Raw genomic sequence first — 16,296 nt, 5'->3', positions numbered from 1 at the left:
ACGCTGACAGCATGAACTATGCAATCTTTTTAACCAGAATAATTTGTCCGTGCAGATGTCTGGAAGAATGTGAAAATAAAAACCAAGGGTAGATTGAGGAGATCCCTTTACCTTAGGAGTGGGAAACAGAACAGATCATTCTTACAAAGGGTATGAACCTGGAATATTTGCAAGTTACTTTCACATTTTGCAAAATTACTGTAACTTGGGACATTGTCCATGACAGTGCTTTCAAGCTCTTCCAGTTTATTTGCATTCCTAGCTGCTCTTGTTTGGATACTTCGCTTTCTGAAATAGACAAGAACGAGATTTCAATGTGTGTTTAGGCTGGGAGAGGATGATCAGATGTATATGGCTATAAAACCACATCTGCTAATGTCTCTAAACAATGCTACAGCTGCTGAAAATCATAACATTTACTTGTCTAGGTTATCAACTAAATCAAAATTATATTTACAACTGGATTTTTCATCAAATACATGGGATTATCAAAGGTAACATTTCAAAAGGAATTGAGTTAGGAGACTAAATCACATTGACTTTCAATACAATGCAGGCATCTATGTGACATAAATATGTGACATATATAGATTAGTACTTTCAATACTAACCCATGTCAAAGGTATGAGGCCTTTCACTGAGTTGGGAAACAGCACATTGTAACTGGGAAGAAGCCAAGGGAAAGGGAGGGCCAGAGGAAGCACAACAGGAGGCACAGCATTTGTAGAGACCATTGTTCAGTGAAGCATGGGTTTGCCCTCAACCAGGAATAGCTGGAAGGCTTCCTCATGCTGCCCTGAAGGAGGATTAGTGTCTTCTGCCTGGTGTTTGGATTTGTTGTGATTTATGTAAACTGAGCCAGCTTGTGAAATTCAAACCAACATGGCTTTGCCAATCCTTAGTCATAGTCAGAAGGTATGAAGATCAGTCCCATTGTGGAGCAAACACGGACAATGAGGACACGGTCAGTCGCAGAATGGGTGGTAGGGCAGCAGGAGCTGCAGGAGGCTGTAAAGCACATGGAGGCCCAGCAACAATTCTTTTTCTGGCTATTGGACTGGGCTCAGATAGGTCACACAAGGTAGTGGCACACAAAGAAAGGGAATGCTAATATGGCAGCAGCTCCTTTACAGATGTTTCAGAGTGATCTGTGAGGCCCCTAAATGCCCCAGGCATGTACGGGCTGTCTTTGTGTGATTGGCATGGTGGGTGGCACAGATAGGGCTGCCATCCCTGACTGTAGCAATGTGAGTGAAGATGTTTACTGATGATGATTTAGGCAGGAAATGTTCTTTTCAGACTCATATCCAGGACAACATCACTGCAGCTCGGGAGTTTGTGCCGCTTACCCAGAAGCCTGTTCCTCTGTTGAATCACTGATTTTGCAATAGCTTTCTATCTGGCACCATGCAAAGAAAAATTTTGCTTCCAGCAATGTCTCTAGCCCTGAGGAAATGATATAACATGCAGAAAACTGATAGGAATTTTGACTTGGGCTTTAGACAACCAAAAGAGCCAAAAGCCTAAGGTCTTGAGCTCTTAAGTTTGTCAACTCCTCCTGAACTTCTAGGCTGCCCGCCCTCCTGAGCTGCACCTAGTTTTCTCTGTCCACATACACTGGGAATCATGGCAGATAACAGAAGTGATTTAGGAGACGTGAGCACCTTAGCAGAAAGGAGAGGTCCTTAATTTATTTCACTGTGAACAAGTCACAAACCTAATGTCTATGGTTCCCTCATGTTGATTACCTGTAGCTGTATCTCAAAGGTTGCTGGAGAGCTTCCAGGACTACAATGGGAAGTACACAGGTAGCAGACAACTCAGAACTCCCAAAGTTGAGTAACAGGCCCAAGGCATGTTTATGGGATGCAGCTGTGGACCCCACCATGTGGCCAAAGAGACACTGATACTGAAGTCAGGTAAGGTGATGATGGCAAATGGCTGTGACCCTGCTGCATATAGGTTTAAGCTTGAAACTGGGGCCTAAGAGACTGATTTCTGTTATGGATCATTAATCAAGTCCTGTACACTTGTATAACTGCCTAGAAGAAACCGTCCTTTCCTCTTACCGCTTCAAAACAATGAAAATCATGTCCAGAACAGTGGATCACTGGAGGGTAACAGTCCGGAAAAACAGTCTCTGCAGGTTGACTTGAAAACCACCTGTGTTTCTGCGGCAGGCAAAATTCCAAGCGAGGTCACCAGGTTGTTCAGTTCACTCTACAGATGACTGGCAAGTGAGATGCCAGTTTACCCCATACAGGATTCCCAGTACCACAGGCAGACATCCTGATGAGGATAGCACAGAATGAAGGGATCAGGGCTTCCCAACACCAGATCTTGATTCCCTGTAAGACAAGATCATTCAATAGCAACAGCATCCTGGGCTGCTTTAGGAACAGCAGGTCAAGGGAGGTGATCCTTCCCCTCTACCCAGTGCTGGCAAGACACATCTTGAGTGCTGCATCCAGTGCTGGGCTACCCAGTATAAGAAAGTTATGGACTTACTGGAGTGAGTCCAGCAAAGGGCCACAAAAACTATTATGGGACTGGAGCATCTTTCATGAGAGGACAGGCTGAGAGAGCCTAGAGAAGAGAAGGCTCAGGGGGATCTTATCATTGTGTATAAGCACCTGATGGGAGAAAATGAAGAAAAGAGATCCAGAGTCTTCTCAGTTGTTCCTACTGACAGGACAAGAGGAAATGGGCACAAACTGAAACACAGGACTAGAGTACCTCAAGAGCTCCCTTCCAACCTAAACAATTCTGCGATTCTTTAAAGACATTGCTGTATTTCTTGTTTGCAGTTTTACAAGTCTCAGGGTCATCTACAGAGTTTTCTCCCTTTCCATTATTACACATTAGGTAGCACCAGGGAATATTGAACCTGCAGAAAAAAGTCAGGGACCAGAAGTAAAAATGTGATCTGATATATCCTCAATCTGAAGGAGAAGTTGCACAGAGTTGGATCCTTTGCCAAGAACCTACATGCCACACAGTATTCTCAATAGTCATGTAATTCAGTGTTGAGTGATACTTACCAAAAAGCTGATCAGGTTTTGCTTTCTGATGAAAAACAACAACAAATTGTCAGTAATTGTCATGTCTCATTTGAGATACCAAGGTGAGCAGGGAAGCTGAAAAAGTAATTTGTTTAGTAGGGAAATGTGGCCATGATAGTCTACTGCAATTTTGGAAAACAGGGAAGATGTCTTAAGTTCAAGATTGCACTGTCCAAACTAACCTTAACAATTCAAATATGCGTCTTGGCAGAGGACTTAAATGACTCCTCAGAGAAAACCTACCATAGATCTCAAAGAGGAAGCTACATGACTGGTTAAGAAGTTGTCAGATATGTTTATAACCATGTCAGCTGAGTGTCTTTCTAACTATAAGGAATCACTGTCTAAGTGTAAGAAAAAACTTTGTGAGGTGGTTATCAAAGACAAACATGAAGTATTTGCGGAAAATAGTTCATTTAAGCATCTTTGAAAAGTCCCAATTGTTTTAGCTTGTAATATCTGCATTTTGTATTGATTTCTAGAAGGGTACTAAAAACAAAGCAGCAGAACTTGACCCAATTTGATGCTTCGAACTGATGAAATGCAAGAGACATGGGGAATAGCCATTGAAAAAAACAATCTTGAGTTAATGAATAGATATTGGCAAGCTCTGTTATTCCTGAAAACCAAGAGTTACATTAACTGCCTTTCTAGTCCCTATATCAGCTGTACCTGTTCCACATCCTGCTGCTAGGGCTAGATGGAATGGTTTGATAACTTGCGGATGAGATACTTTGATACTATGGATATTCAGACATCCAGCTTGCTACACCACCTTAAGCCCTTGCATAGAGAGCTCCTCAAGTCTCTGAGGACTTTTTCTCCAACAGTGTCACATAATTGACTGCAGGTTTTAGTAATATCTAATAAGGTATTTAGAACCTGTGCAGCCTAGTTACTGTGGGTTTAAAAAGGAAGTCTCCATTTCTCTCACAGCAAATAGAAGCCACTTATCTTCACCCCAAAGTCCCCCAGTGCCCTATTTCCACTCTCCTTATGATCTCTCATTCACTAGTGTGACTCCACAAGTCAGTGAGCTACTTACCCAGGTGAACTGTTTTAAAGCCTTTTATTTAACACAGAAACAGTTTCCAGGGTACTTAGAGCAACAAACCTTGAATCTTCGTTAGATCTCCTCTAGTGCTCAGCTGTCCTAGATCATAGCCAGATCCAAGCTTTCTTATCCTCCTCATTTACAGCTTTAGTCCTATTAGATTCCTCCTATCCTTCAAATACTTTCCCAAATTCTTCCTGCTATCAAGTATATGGCGTCTTTTGCAAGTGCTTTCCAACCTTGGTCTTCTGACTTCACTCTTAGCATGTGCTAAGAGTAGGGGGCAAGAGCTAAAGCTACCAGTGTGTATCTGTGTGCCCAGAATGAGGCCTGGGATGGCATGGTCTGGACAAAAACTGCCTTAAAATGTTCTTCCTGCAAATTCCTAGCAATAATTTTTCTGATCACTGCCAACAATATTACCACTGTGCTCCCATCTACTCATATAATCATATTATCATTATCACCTTGGACCTTTAACTGGGCCTCATTCCCAACCTTTGTCTTGCAGATCTTTCTGCACAACATCTGTAAGATACTTTTTCACTCCTGTAGTTAAAATTCTCATCCAGTTCTCAACTCTTCATACCTTGCATACTGAAACCATCTTCTCTCTGGGCCTCATAAACGAACACTTTCTTGTCCCATTTGTTATAGCTATCCTTCACCACATATCTATCTACCTCTTGCTTTGGCCAGATCCCTCTTCCCTTTACATCTTCTACCGCTTCACCTTTTATATTGCAACATATGCCACACCCCCTCACATTCACTTGCCCGTATACCAAGATTCCCGAGTCTGCTTCCTGGAAACTTACTCATTGTTGAGAGGCCAGCTGGTTCATGAGAGCAGCCCATGTTTCAAAGAAGTACCTTGATTTTTTTTCCCCTCTGCCTTCCCTGTAAGTATCCTCAAAGTTCCCTTATTGTACCCTTCAGAGCCTGCTTTTGTGATGCTACAGAAAAAATGCTGCCTTGCTGAGACCACAGCTTGTCATGCTGACCAGTACTAACTTAGTGCCTCCTTATTCTCTTAATCTGTCAGTATCCACTTTTCCCTATTCTTTTGGACTCACATGGCAAGGTTTTCCTGACACAGGTCATATCTTCTGCTGTGTTAGTACAATTTCTGACACGCTGGAGTTCTGTTGGGGACATTTGGGTGTAACTACAATTTAAAAAAATCCATTCTAAGCTTTGAATACAATATTGAATAGTGTCTATTTAATACACAGGTCCAAACAGATGCATTCATTAGCAGTCTGAGCGGAGCTGTGGCTCCAAATTAACTTCAAACAAGAGTTTCACAAGTGAAGGACCAGAAAGAAATCAGTCTATCTATCTCCCATCTACCTCCATTCTCTTATCACAGTATGACAGAATATATCTGGAAGTGACCAGATCACTGTTGTATTTTCAAAGATGTTAGAATATTTTGGTTTAAAACCAAATCAAACTAACAAGACATAAAAGAATTAAAAAGTATTCCCACCTGTTAGAAATCAGCGCAGTCACTACGATTTTAATGGAATTGTAGCAATTTATGCCAGGTAAAGCCTCAGCACAATATATTTAGAAAAAAACTCACACTGCTGATTAGGGGAGCAATTTCTTGCTGATGATTTTTAATTTCAGTTCAGTACTTCCCTTAGTCTGGACCAAGAAATCATTCCAGTTAGCTTTACTCTCCCATACTCATCACCACAGCCGTGGTGGTTGTTTGCCACCTCAGAAATGCGTGGTCAGAATGCTGCAATAGCTACAGCACCCTAATGATATAAACAGGTCAAGGTTTAAACAGAGGCACTACGTTTTATTGTACCAGCTGCATTAGATACAAAAAAATGACTTAAAATCTAACAGTTAGTGAAATGCTTTCTTTCTAAAATAGTTTTTTGAATCAGCCTTCTTACCCTTTTCTTAGCAAAATACAAATTCTGACCTAGCCCACTTAGGAACTCCCAAAAAGCAGAGCAACTGTGATTAACAACCTACCCTTTCATGTGGTATATTCAGTAAACCTGAACCTCCAGGTTTTGTAGCTTGGATTTTACTTGCTAAATCTTCCTTTCTTGTTTACTGTAAGCGTCTATCATTGACCTTCTGCTTTTTATTTCTGCTAGGCGGGCTATACGGCATTCGTATTCTGGCAGCCTGACTAGACATAAGGACATACAGCAGAGTCAGTAAACTTTTTGTTCCTTGCTAGACTGTGCGGTTCACTCGCCGTGGAACAAGAGTGGCACCCAGTGGCCAGAGAGCTTGGTCCAATACTCATGCCCTGAAGCTTCTGCCTTTGCATTTTGTAAACCCCCTTCCAGCATTTTGAAGACAGAAATCCTTCCATGCTCAAGCTCACAGACCCCTCTCCCACCTCTGTACTTGATAGACAGAAGCTAGAGAGCTGAAGCTGAAAGGTTTCTTCTCTGCACTCTTTTTGAATATCACTTTTTCTGAGAGCATAAATAACCCACCACAGGTATTAGGCACTTAAGTACCACTTATTTCTGAGGGATCAGGCAGTGACTGACTTGCCTGGCATAAGCACAGAAGGAGGAGTTCAAGGACCTCATCTAACTCTAACACATTGTCCAGTAAGTCTAGATGAGGCAAACATATGTTTTTAAACTGCCCTGCAGAAAATGCGGCAGCAGGAAAGGAAAACCCAGGGACAGAGCCTGCTTTGTGATCTCCTCTCCTCCCACAGGCTCCATGCTGCTCCCAGTCTGTGGCTGGGTTTTACAAGAACATAAATTAGATTGTTGCGAAGGCGGCATAAACGCTGACATAGTGTGGTGATAGAACACTGTTACCTGTATGATAGTACACATTTCATGCGCTTTCAGAGGTTCACGTAATTTTGCATTCATTTTTCATGACACAGAGTATAAGAGCCTGGGTTTCAGTTGATATGGTATGCTATACTTCTAATGAAATTTGTTGTGGGAGCTGTTGCAAGTAGTGAGAAAACTTTTACTCTCAACTTTTTTCTTTAACTTAGGGATACTTAATGCTTAAAACTGGAACATCAATTTTGAAAAGACTCTGCCAGAGAGCCTAATTAAGATGCAAACAACTATCACCCTCATAGGAACATTCTCCAAGATGGAGACCTGGGTGTTGGGTGAACAAGACCAAGCTCACTAAACACCAATGTTTCACAATTCTGTAAAATTCCCAATGATAAATGCGTGATAATGATGCAGCAGCTTGCAGTGCTGAGTGTGGGTTTGGGTCCTACTTGCAGTGTGAAAATCCCATTTCTACAGAGGCCACCAGATAATGTAAGTGAGACTAGTCTTGATTCTCCTGTTCTTGGCATTCCTGAAATTTACCCCAAACTCTGCATTAACTGATACGCTTTCTAATGCCCTAGCACCTAGAATGGTATGATCAAGTGGAAATCAAAACTGTCAACTAAACTTTCTAGTGTGGATGGCTACAGCTAGAGCTTGACAATGTGACCTGAGTAGACTAAATGGCTCACAGATCAAAAGGCACATCAGAAGAATCAAGCATTGAAAGACATTCTAATGTTTTAAAATAAATATAATGATTTTTAGACATCTGCTGTGGCAATACTGAAAGCCATGGATCTTTGTACTTCCTGAGTTATGTTAGGAAAGAACTCAGCAGTCTGGACAGAAATTTCTGCCAGACTTTCTGTAAATGGGAAGTCTTTGTTCCTTGAGTGTTTCGTTTTTGCTACACAACATTATTGAAGTGGTAACAAGGAAAATACTGTTCCTGATCATAATGTGGCCTGGTGAATCCACTGTGGTAGACTGACAAAAGTGGGAAGGTTTTCCCAAAACTGCATTGTTTTGCTCTAGGGGAAGAAATGGATGTAGGAATATTCTGTTTTATTTCACACTGAATGTAACCATTGCACTGAGCAGAACGTTTAGTTCAAAAAAGCTATTCTAAAATGCATTGCCTCCACCATCAAAGAACAAGAAACCATCTTACAGATCCTCTACAGAGTTAATACTGAAGATGTTTCATGGCAGTTTTGCACTTTTTTGCAGCCTGTGGCTTCTAAAATTACTGTGACTATGCAAATGTACATCTCTCTGCTGTTATCTTACCTAAACTCTTTCCCATTTGCCAATTTATTTTCTTCAGCACTTTATCTGGTTGCACTAGTTTTCCTGAGGGAGGGCAGTCACAATGTTGTTTGTACAGTGCCTGGTGCAATGGGCTCCTAAAATCTATTTAGGATCCTTATGAGGTAGTGCAATAGAAATAATAAACATTTTATTTTAACAAACAATAGAAAACAGTGTCTTTGAGAACAAGCTGAAGAATAGCAGCCTTGTGGTATGAAAATACTTCCAGCAGGGTGGAAAAGAAAAGATTTTCTGTATCTATCTAACCTCTTTTTGGCGTTACACTTCCTTGTCACTTTTCAATGCAATCTGGCCGTTTACAACTTGTCATCTTATTTACCTTAAGTTGATGTAAAATAATTGTCAAATAGATTTTTCTGTCTCAGAATTCAAATGGAGTGTGGCATTTCAAGAGCATTTTGTGAACCCTGTTTTCTACAACATTATGCTGTAACATAAAACTAGCAACAATAATGCCAAGCAACACAATCATTTTAGGTCAGTGATATCGTACTTCCTTTTAGAGGGGGTTATTTTTAAGTTGTAACAACTTGAACATAGAACCAGTAATTAGTATCTATGAATGAGCCCAGCAAGTCTGTAAAATTAAAAACTGAAATTGCACTGAAATTCCACAGTTACTGTGGGAACTTTCCACTGGTGCACGTGGTTTTTCATAAGTACAGCCGCAACTTTGGTGTCAACCCTTGCAATGCTGGCAGGTGAACCTGAACTGAAGCTGCAGTCAAGAAAAGAACTTCAAGTGACCCCATAAGGGTGTCTCTGCACAATTGATCTCAGGACCTGAATCTGATCTGCTTCAGATGCCCAAGTTTATCTTGCCCTGACATCCGTCTGATCCGTGGAAAACGTGCTGATGTTTCATTGGTTTCAAAATTAGCAGGCTCTGTCTCTAAGGTCAAGACACAACTGAATGACAAAGTAAGTCAGATGGTGGATTCCTGACATTCTCAAAGTATTTCACCAGCATTCCATAATTCTGTATTATTTTATTTCTTTGTCAACTGCTCTCACCCTGCAGGAAGGAAAGAAAATAGATTAAAAATGTCTTTAATAGACTATTGGGCCAAGCCCCAGCATCAAAATGTACTTGCCCAAAGTCTAACTTGAGGGGTCACTAAAGTTTTATTATTGCTATTTATGGTAGTGCTCTCCATATTCCAGCCACTTTCTACATACTTAAGGACTGTCCTGACCATGATGCTCATAACCATTTGTTGTTACACAAATACCAGAAAGTCAGTGCCATCGCCAAAGACCTTACATTCAAAGCAGGTAAGACGGCTATAAGGCAGTGAACGTAGAGAGGCATGCACGGTGCCTCACAACGATCACACAGCAGATCACTGGGACAGTTGGGAACAAAATCTTTATCTCCCCAGTTATGGGTCACTGCCTTGTCCGTGGTACCACAATGACTCCTCAAGATTCTCCTCTGAACAGTGAACTCAGGAAAACAAACCTTTCACATATAGCATGCAGGCCATTAGAAGGCCACCTTCTTAACAATGGCAGAGGCTGAAATGTGACATGATAGCTAGAGTAATTCTTCTTCTTGCAAACTTTGACATATGTAATTAGAAAAGCCTTCCAGTGACAATTCCAACACATCAAGGGAGAAAGCATTTTCCATTAAGAGGCTGGAGAGTCACAGGGTGGATGCCAGGCATTTGCAGGAACGGAAAAATTCCTTCCAGTTTCTTTTTCTCACATTTCTCCTGTGAACTTTGTTAGGACTATAAGAAGGAAGTGCTCTTCCTGCAGGCCCTACATAACTTGCAAAGGAATGAAAGGGATGGAATAAGCAGAAGGAACAGAAGAAAGCTGGGAAGGCTCACTTTTCCTCTTGCAGAATAGATAAGACGCTGTTGGAGACATCTTCTAGAAATGACCGGATGATGTGACGAGTTAAGGCTTAATTCATCCACTTTCCCTTCGTGAGTTTTAGGGGCCACCTTCACTCTCCAACCCATACACTACTACCCCTATAGCGACTGTAGGAGTCTGGAAAACATTTCAACTATAAACTGGAATTACTGTTTTAGCAAGTGATTTTTCTACCAAAATTTTTCTACAGGTAGACCCATCAGCACAGATTGCTGCATTTCTTTCAAGTACTTAAATATAAATCTATTATATCTTGTTATTATTACAGTAAGAGTTATGGCCACATGAAATACCTGGAAACTTCTGTTTGTGCATCTCATCAAGGAAGAGCTTGTACTTTAACTATGACAGAACAATATTTGTCTACAAAGACTGAGTGGACCTGAGGTTGTGAGATGAAAAAGCTCAGCCTTGGTGACAATCAAGTATGAAATGCATTATTAAAACAATGCTCTGACATAACATTTTTTATGTACTGAGAAAAACTTTTAAACTGTCATTTTTTTTGCTTTAGAATTAAAACAGTCTGGATGCCTCAGCTGGTCACAAAGCTGATTCATCCCATGCCATTTTCACACTTGCTCTTCCTAAGACCCACTCTATATTCCTTCAATTTCTTCAGATTTTAAGTAGAAAAATCACCATTATATTATTTTCTTGTAAAGCTCTTATGGAATTGGGCAAAGTAAAAACTATCCTGTGAAATCCCACATGTTCACCAACAGGTGGAGCTTACATTTTGTATTTCATTTATAATGACTTTAAATTCAAATAATAACATATTATGACGAATACTTTACACCTCACAAACTCCAGTGTTTCAGATAAGATTAGGACCATGACATTTTATTCCAATATTCCACTGTATGTAAACAATAAAACCTAGGCCAGCTCCTTTTCTTACTGACATCAGTTGCAAAGTTGCGTATGTTTTTAATGACTGCATAATTAGATCCATTTTCATTTTTCTTTAAATGCGGCCCCTTCGCATTACCTTCTCTTTCCTGTTGACTCTACTAATGTTCACACAGGTATTATTTATCTCACATGCATAGGTTTCAACTGTGATAAACATGACTGATCTCAGAACATGACTGAACGCACATCTGTAAAGAGATATTGATGCAGATATTGTGTATCAACCTTCTTTCACTTAATTCTTCACCGGAAAACACTGAACTACATTACAGCATCTGCTGTTATTATTTAACTAGAACAGGCTATTGATGGCAGAAGCTATGTCTAATGCACAAAGCTATTTAGAATTTCACCCATTATTTATCCTGAGTGAGGAATTACTTTCTGCAAATCCTTCAATGTCTTCATTTTCTTACATCTACCTAGCAACATCCATGATTATATGTGGCTTTCTAGTAACTGTTCAGCTTTCTGAAACATCTTCTTAGCATTCACTTGCACTGTGATAATAATCACCAAGCACAGAATTATAAAGGCAAAATGGAAGAACTTTAAAATTCAAAAATTGTTCAAAAGTGGTGTGAAGATGGGAACTTCCTTAATCCACTGTGACAAAAGATATTGCAGAAATACTCTGCCAAAATGGCTTCTGATGCTACCAGTGAATTTTAGGATGAGCAAAACCGGACAATGTTTAGGAATACATACATGGATATAAATATACCTGCACATATATATGAACACATGCACTTTTATGTTGGTACAGTATATTGTAGCTAAAATTCTATTGCAACATGCAATTGTTCAGTTTATATAATAGAATTACTCATAAGAACACTATTATTAAATGTTTCTTCAATGCTAATTTCCCAGTCAGATCAAGACATAATGCTCCAATTGGAAAAAACTTAAGATATAGAGAAACAAAGAAGCATTCATATTTTCAAAGGAAATGAACTACAGGTTCTGATCGTACTCTTAAAATTAATCTCGATACACAGAAATAAGCAAAGCCAGACATTTGCGCAGTATCCAGATCACCTGAAAAACGGCCTAGAGATCGGCTCACTCAAATTAAAAAGACCCCAGAGCTCCATCTAAGTCCAGTTCAATTCCAGACTGAGCTGCAAATCTGTGAACCTGCACTCCCATTGGACTTCCATGCCTTTTGAAAAGACACCATCAAAACCCACGTGCCTTTTCCCGGAGCCTGCAGGTTTTAACAGTTCTACCTATCTGAAGGGGCGTCAGACAAATCACGTTAACAAAGAACAGGACAGACTACACTTTAACCCACAATGACGACCACCAAAGGTTTTTTTTATTGCCTAGAACCACCTTTGCCGTGGTGACGCACACCCAGAGTCTGCCATTTCCAGGCCCACCACTGCAGCCCATCCCTGCCGGCAGGGCCTACAGCTCCACCGGGGCCTGGCTCCGGGACCTCCCGCCTCTACGCAGCAGGAACCCTCCCCGGCAGCCAGGGGAGCGGCAGGAAAGTGAAAACTTTCTGAAAGTTTTACATTGGGTGCGCAGAAAACCCTCCGAGGCCGCGGAACCGCAGGGAGGACCAACCGCCGCCCCACATTCACCGCGCATGCGCGCGCAAAGGCCGCAGGCCGCCTCCCTGCCCGGAGCGCATGCGTGGCCCTCCCTCCCGCGGGACAGCGAGCCAATTAAAGCGCTGAACAGGCACAGGCGCCTTTAGGGAGACGCGCGGGGGGCAGAGGAGAGGCACTTCCTTTTCCGGGTGAGCTCCCACTCTGCGCCGTAAGGGACGGCGGCGCTGCCGGCGTGCGCCTCCGAGCTTTTCTTTCCGCAACAGCGGAGGGAGTAAACGCGCGTGCGGCCGCGTGGCGCCTCCGCCCCGGCCCGGCCGGCGGCTCCTCCTCCCCTCCTCCACCTGGCGCGCCCCCGCTTCCCCAGCCAGGCGGACGGCTTCTGCGCCTGCGCAGCCCGCCGCCCCGCCGGGCGCCGTCGGTCCTCGGGCGGCCAATGGGTGGGGCGGGGGGCGGGGCCTCCCCGAGTCCCAGCTTGGGCTGCGGGCGGCGCCGGGGCGCGGGCGTCGGGCCGGCTGCTGGTGCTCGGCCCCGGCCCCGCTGCCGCCCCGGGTCCTGGGGCTGAGAGGAGCGGCTGGCGCTCCGTTGGGTGCTAGCGCCGGTGGCGCCGCTGCTCCCCGGCGCAGGGGGCCGGGCGCTGCCGCCGGCCCCCGCCTCCACCTGCCCGCCGGTCGCGCCGCTCCGCGGCTTCGCCCCCGTCGGCCCCTGCCGTGAGGCCGCTGAGGCCTCAGGTGCGGGAGGCGGCCTCCCCGCAGGGCCGTGCCGCAGAGCGGAAAGCGGCAGCGCCGGGTGGCAGGCCCCGCTGCCGCGCAGCGCTCCGTGCTGGAGCTTCCTGGCCCCGAGGTCTGCCGTGGTGGGGCTGGGGCTGGCGGGTGCGAGCAGAGAGAGGCGAAACCTTTTGTCCCGCCGTGCTGAAAGTGAAAAGAATTCATTTTTTAAATCGGCTGATGCCGTTGTCTACACTTGCGGTTCCCGTCTTTACCTCTGCTTAGAAAGGGAGGTAATTCAGTAGTAAAAACAAACCAAAACTTTTAATTCTTCTTCAGGGACACTTTAATTGAACATACTCTTGCCTTTATGTGATGCCATGAATTCAAGCAGGTTATCCCTAACGATTCTTTTCTGCACTAATGAAAGTTTGACATTGAACCACTGTGAGAGGGTTTTGTTTCACATGATGTTTTGGCAAAGCTACAAAACGAGACTTGCCCAAATCCCACAAATACATGCTGAGCATAAGCACTGCATACAATAGTCACAATACCGATGTTTAAAATTTAGCGCTTGTGTAAGGATTTGTAAACCATGTCTTGGTTTGTAAATTTAGTAGCGTTTTTAATATTAAGTATATTAGAATTTATTGCATTTACTAGAATCAGCTTTTCAATGTCTCTCTAGGAGGAAGGAACAAGAGTTCTGTTTTATGGCTGCTCCAGGAAAGGTGGCAGCTTTCCGTCTGCCTCCCCTGCCAACTGTTGGAGACATCATTAAACTCTTCCGCCTTAAAGCACAGAAACAACTCTCCCAGAACTTTCTACTGGATTTGCGATTGACAGGTTAAATATTTTATTCTAGTATTTTTAGCTACTATAAAACGTGTCCTGGTTTTCTTCAGAATCCAGGTTCTAGCTAAGGAGATGGTTTGCACGATGACATCTGTCAAACTAATGGCAGCTCAATGGTAAACCTGTAAAGACTTCTTTTAAAAGTAGTTTTAGCTTAGACATTGATTTTACTTGTAAATTCCTAGAAAATGTGTGTGCTTATAAATTACAGAGTAATTTTTAGGTAGAAACTATATTCCTGTATGAAATACAGGTTACTGATTGAAATGCAGAAATCCAAGCCTTAGTAGTACTTTTACCATTCAGGTACTGTTATAGTTTATAAGTTTGATTCAAAAATGAGTATTTTTTTTCGATTATTACATATTGTAGAAAGTACCGTAACTCATTGTGCAGTTTAATTCACTATATACTGTGGTTAGGAAGGTCATTTGTTTCAGTTTGTCAGAAATGTTGTAGCTTTTCTGAACCAGTTACATTGTTCTGAACAATTTGGTTTTCTCCAGCTTCATGTCAGCAATGGGTGACAAAGCTGGCACTGCTCAATCAGTGGTGGGTTTCTTTACTGTCCTAATGGTTTTGCAGTAATAAATGCAGTGCAGCTTCAAGTAGCTGATGATTCGATTACATTTGAAGATTCAGGTTGATAAAGATTTAGGATATGAACGTGAAACTTGGTTCCACTTCCTGAACAACTGGACTCTTACCCTGGAATAAAAATGTCTGCATGCATTTAGTAAAACCTTATAAGTAGACAAGCATTCAGATATTTCTTTTTTTCATTGCATACTTAAGAAGTTATAGAATGAGCAGTATAATTTCTCTTAGCATCTTCTCTCCATGTTTCCTAAGGATTCCTTTGTTTCATTAGCTACATTTATAATCCTTACTGTAATCCTTAATCTGTTTTCTTGCCTGGCTGTAATACCTTCCAATGCTGTATCCTTCTACTTATGTACACATATTTTTTCCTCACCTTTCAACTGCCCCACTTTCTATAACTACCAGTTGCCTGTATTCCAACTCTTACTTTACTTCAGCTCCTCCCTCATAAAATTACTCTGTACGTACTGTAATCTTGGTAGAGCTTCACTGTTTCTTCTTTACTACTTAACTTTCCTTGAAACAGAGGTACTGTAGTGAATGACTTTTATAAGGATAAGTAGTGAGACTTTAGGATGTTGAACACAAGTGCTTACTTGCAGGAGAATGGTACTGCTAGTTTACAGATGAGAGGTCATATTCTCTTTTTATTTGATTCTGTAATGAGCAACAATGTATATCAAAAACATTAAACTGAAAATAGTCTTTTTTAAATAGTTGAGCGTATCTTGTAGTGTGAAACAGATCTGAATTCTGTACAGTCTAGCAGGCTTAACTGGGATGTGTCACTGTTTGTGTCTGTTCTGAGATAAGCACACTTGTGCTTTAACAATAAACAATGACTTTATCTTGGTGAGCTGGATCTTCTGGAGAATAATAAAGGCTTTGTGTTTTGCAGACAAGATAGTGAGACAAGCTGGCGAGCTGAAAAATGCCCATGTTTGCGAAGTGGGCCCTGGGCCAGGAGGAATTACCAGATCCATTCTCAGTGCTGGTGTTGAACAACTCCTTTTAATTGAAAAAGATGCTCGATTTATTCCAGGATTGCAGGTACCAACTGGAGAATAATTTGTATAAATGTATCCACAACATTGAATAAGAACATAGAAAGGTTCCAAGTGTCTTGTTGAGATCTCAGCATTGAAAATAGATTTGCTTCTTTGGCTTAAATCAGAGCTATTGTTTGCTTGAAGATGAAAATACACAGCATAGCAATTAATTGCTCCTCCTTTCTCATAGGCCCTTCAGGACCTGATTCTGCAACTGAATTAATGCTGAGGCCTGTCTGTTTGTTTCAGGTTGAGACGTTTAGGGTGCATTTCACCATGCAGGTGAAATAGTAGTCTGAAGGCTGAATGTAATGTCCTTTGGCCTTACTTTTCATTTTAATCCTAATAATTATGCTTTAAAGTTTATAAGCGTATCTCCAGTTAATACAATTCAATGTGAATTAACATCCAGATACAGAAGAATAAAGCAAGCATTTATTTTACATTTTAAAAAAAACACTCTTAAACT

The 16,296-nt window shown here is 42.0% G+C and overlaps 1 protein-coding gene across 9 annotated transcripts in view; it reads left to right on the top strand.

The window, feature by feature from the left end:
* Positions 1–12,722: 12,722 nt before the first annotated feature.
* TFB1M (transcription factor B1, mitochondrial) overlaps positions 12,723–16,296 on the top strand; it is a 28,539-nt gene continuing 24,965 nt past the window's right edge. The window contains exons 1-3 of one of the 9 annotated variants that reach the window (XM_030022356.1): positions 12,723–12,801; positions 14,009–14,166; positions 15,677–15,828. In XM_030022356.1, coding sequence (XP_029878216.1) covers positions 14,034–14,166; positions 15,677–15,828 — 285 coding nt within the window. In that variant the 5' untranslated portion in view covers positions 12,723–12,801; positions 14,009–14,033. The other 8 variants (XM_030022358.1, XM_030022362.2, XM_030022357.1 and 5 more) reach the window with 8 other exon arrangements.

The sequence above is a fragment of the Aquila chrysaetos genome, chromosome 8 (assembly GCF_900496995.4).
Source record: "Aquila chrysaetos chrysaetos chromosome 8, bAquChr1.4, whole genome shotgun sequence".
Taxonomy (NCBI): domain Eukaryota; kingdom Metazoa; phylum Chordata; class Aves; order Accipitriformes; family Accipitridae; genus Aquila; species Aquila chrysaetos.
The sequence above is the reverse complement of the archived record's forward strand: the minus strand, read 5'-3'. Positions and strand labels throughout refer to the sequence as shown.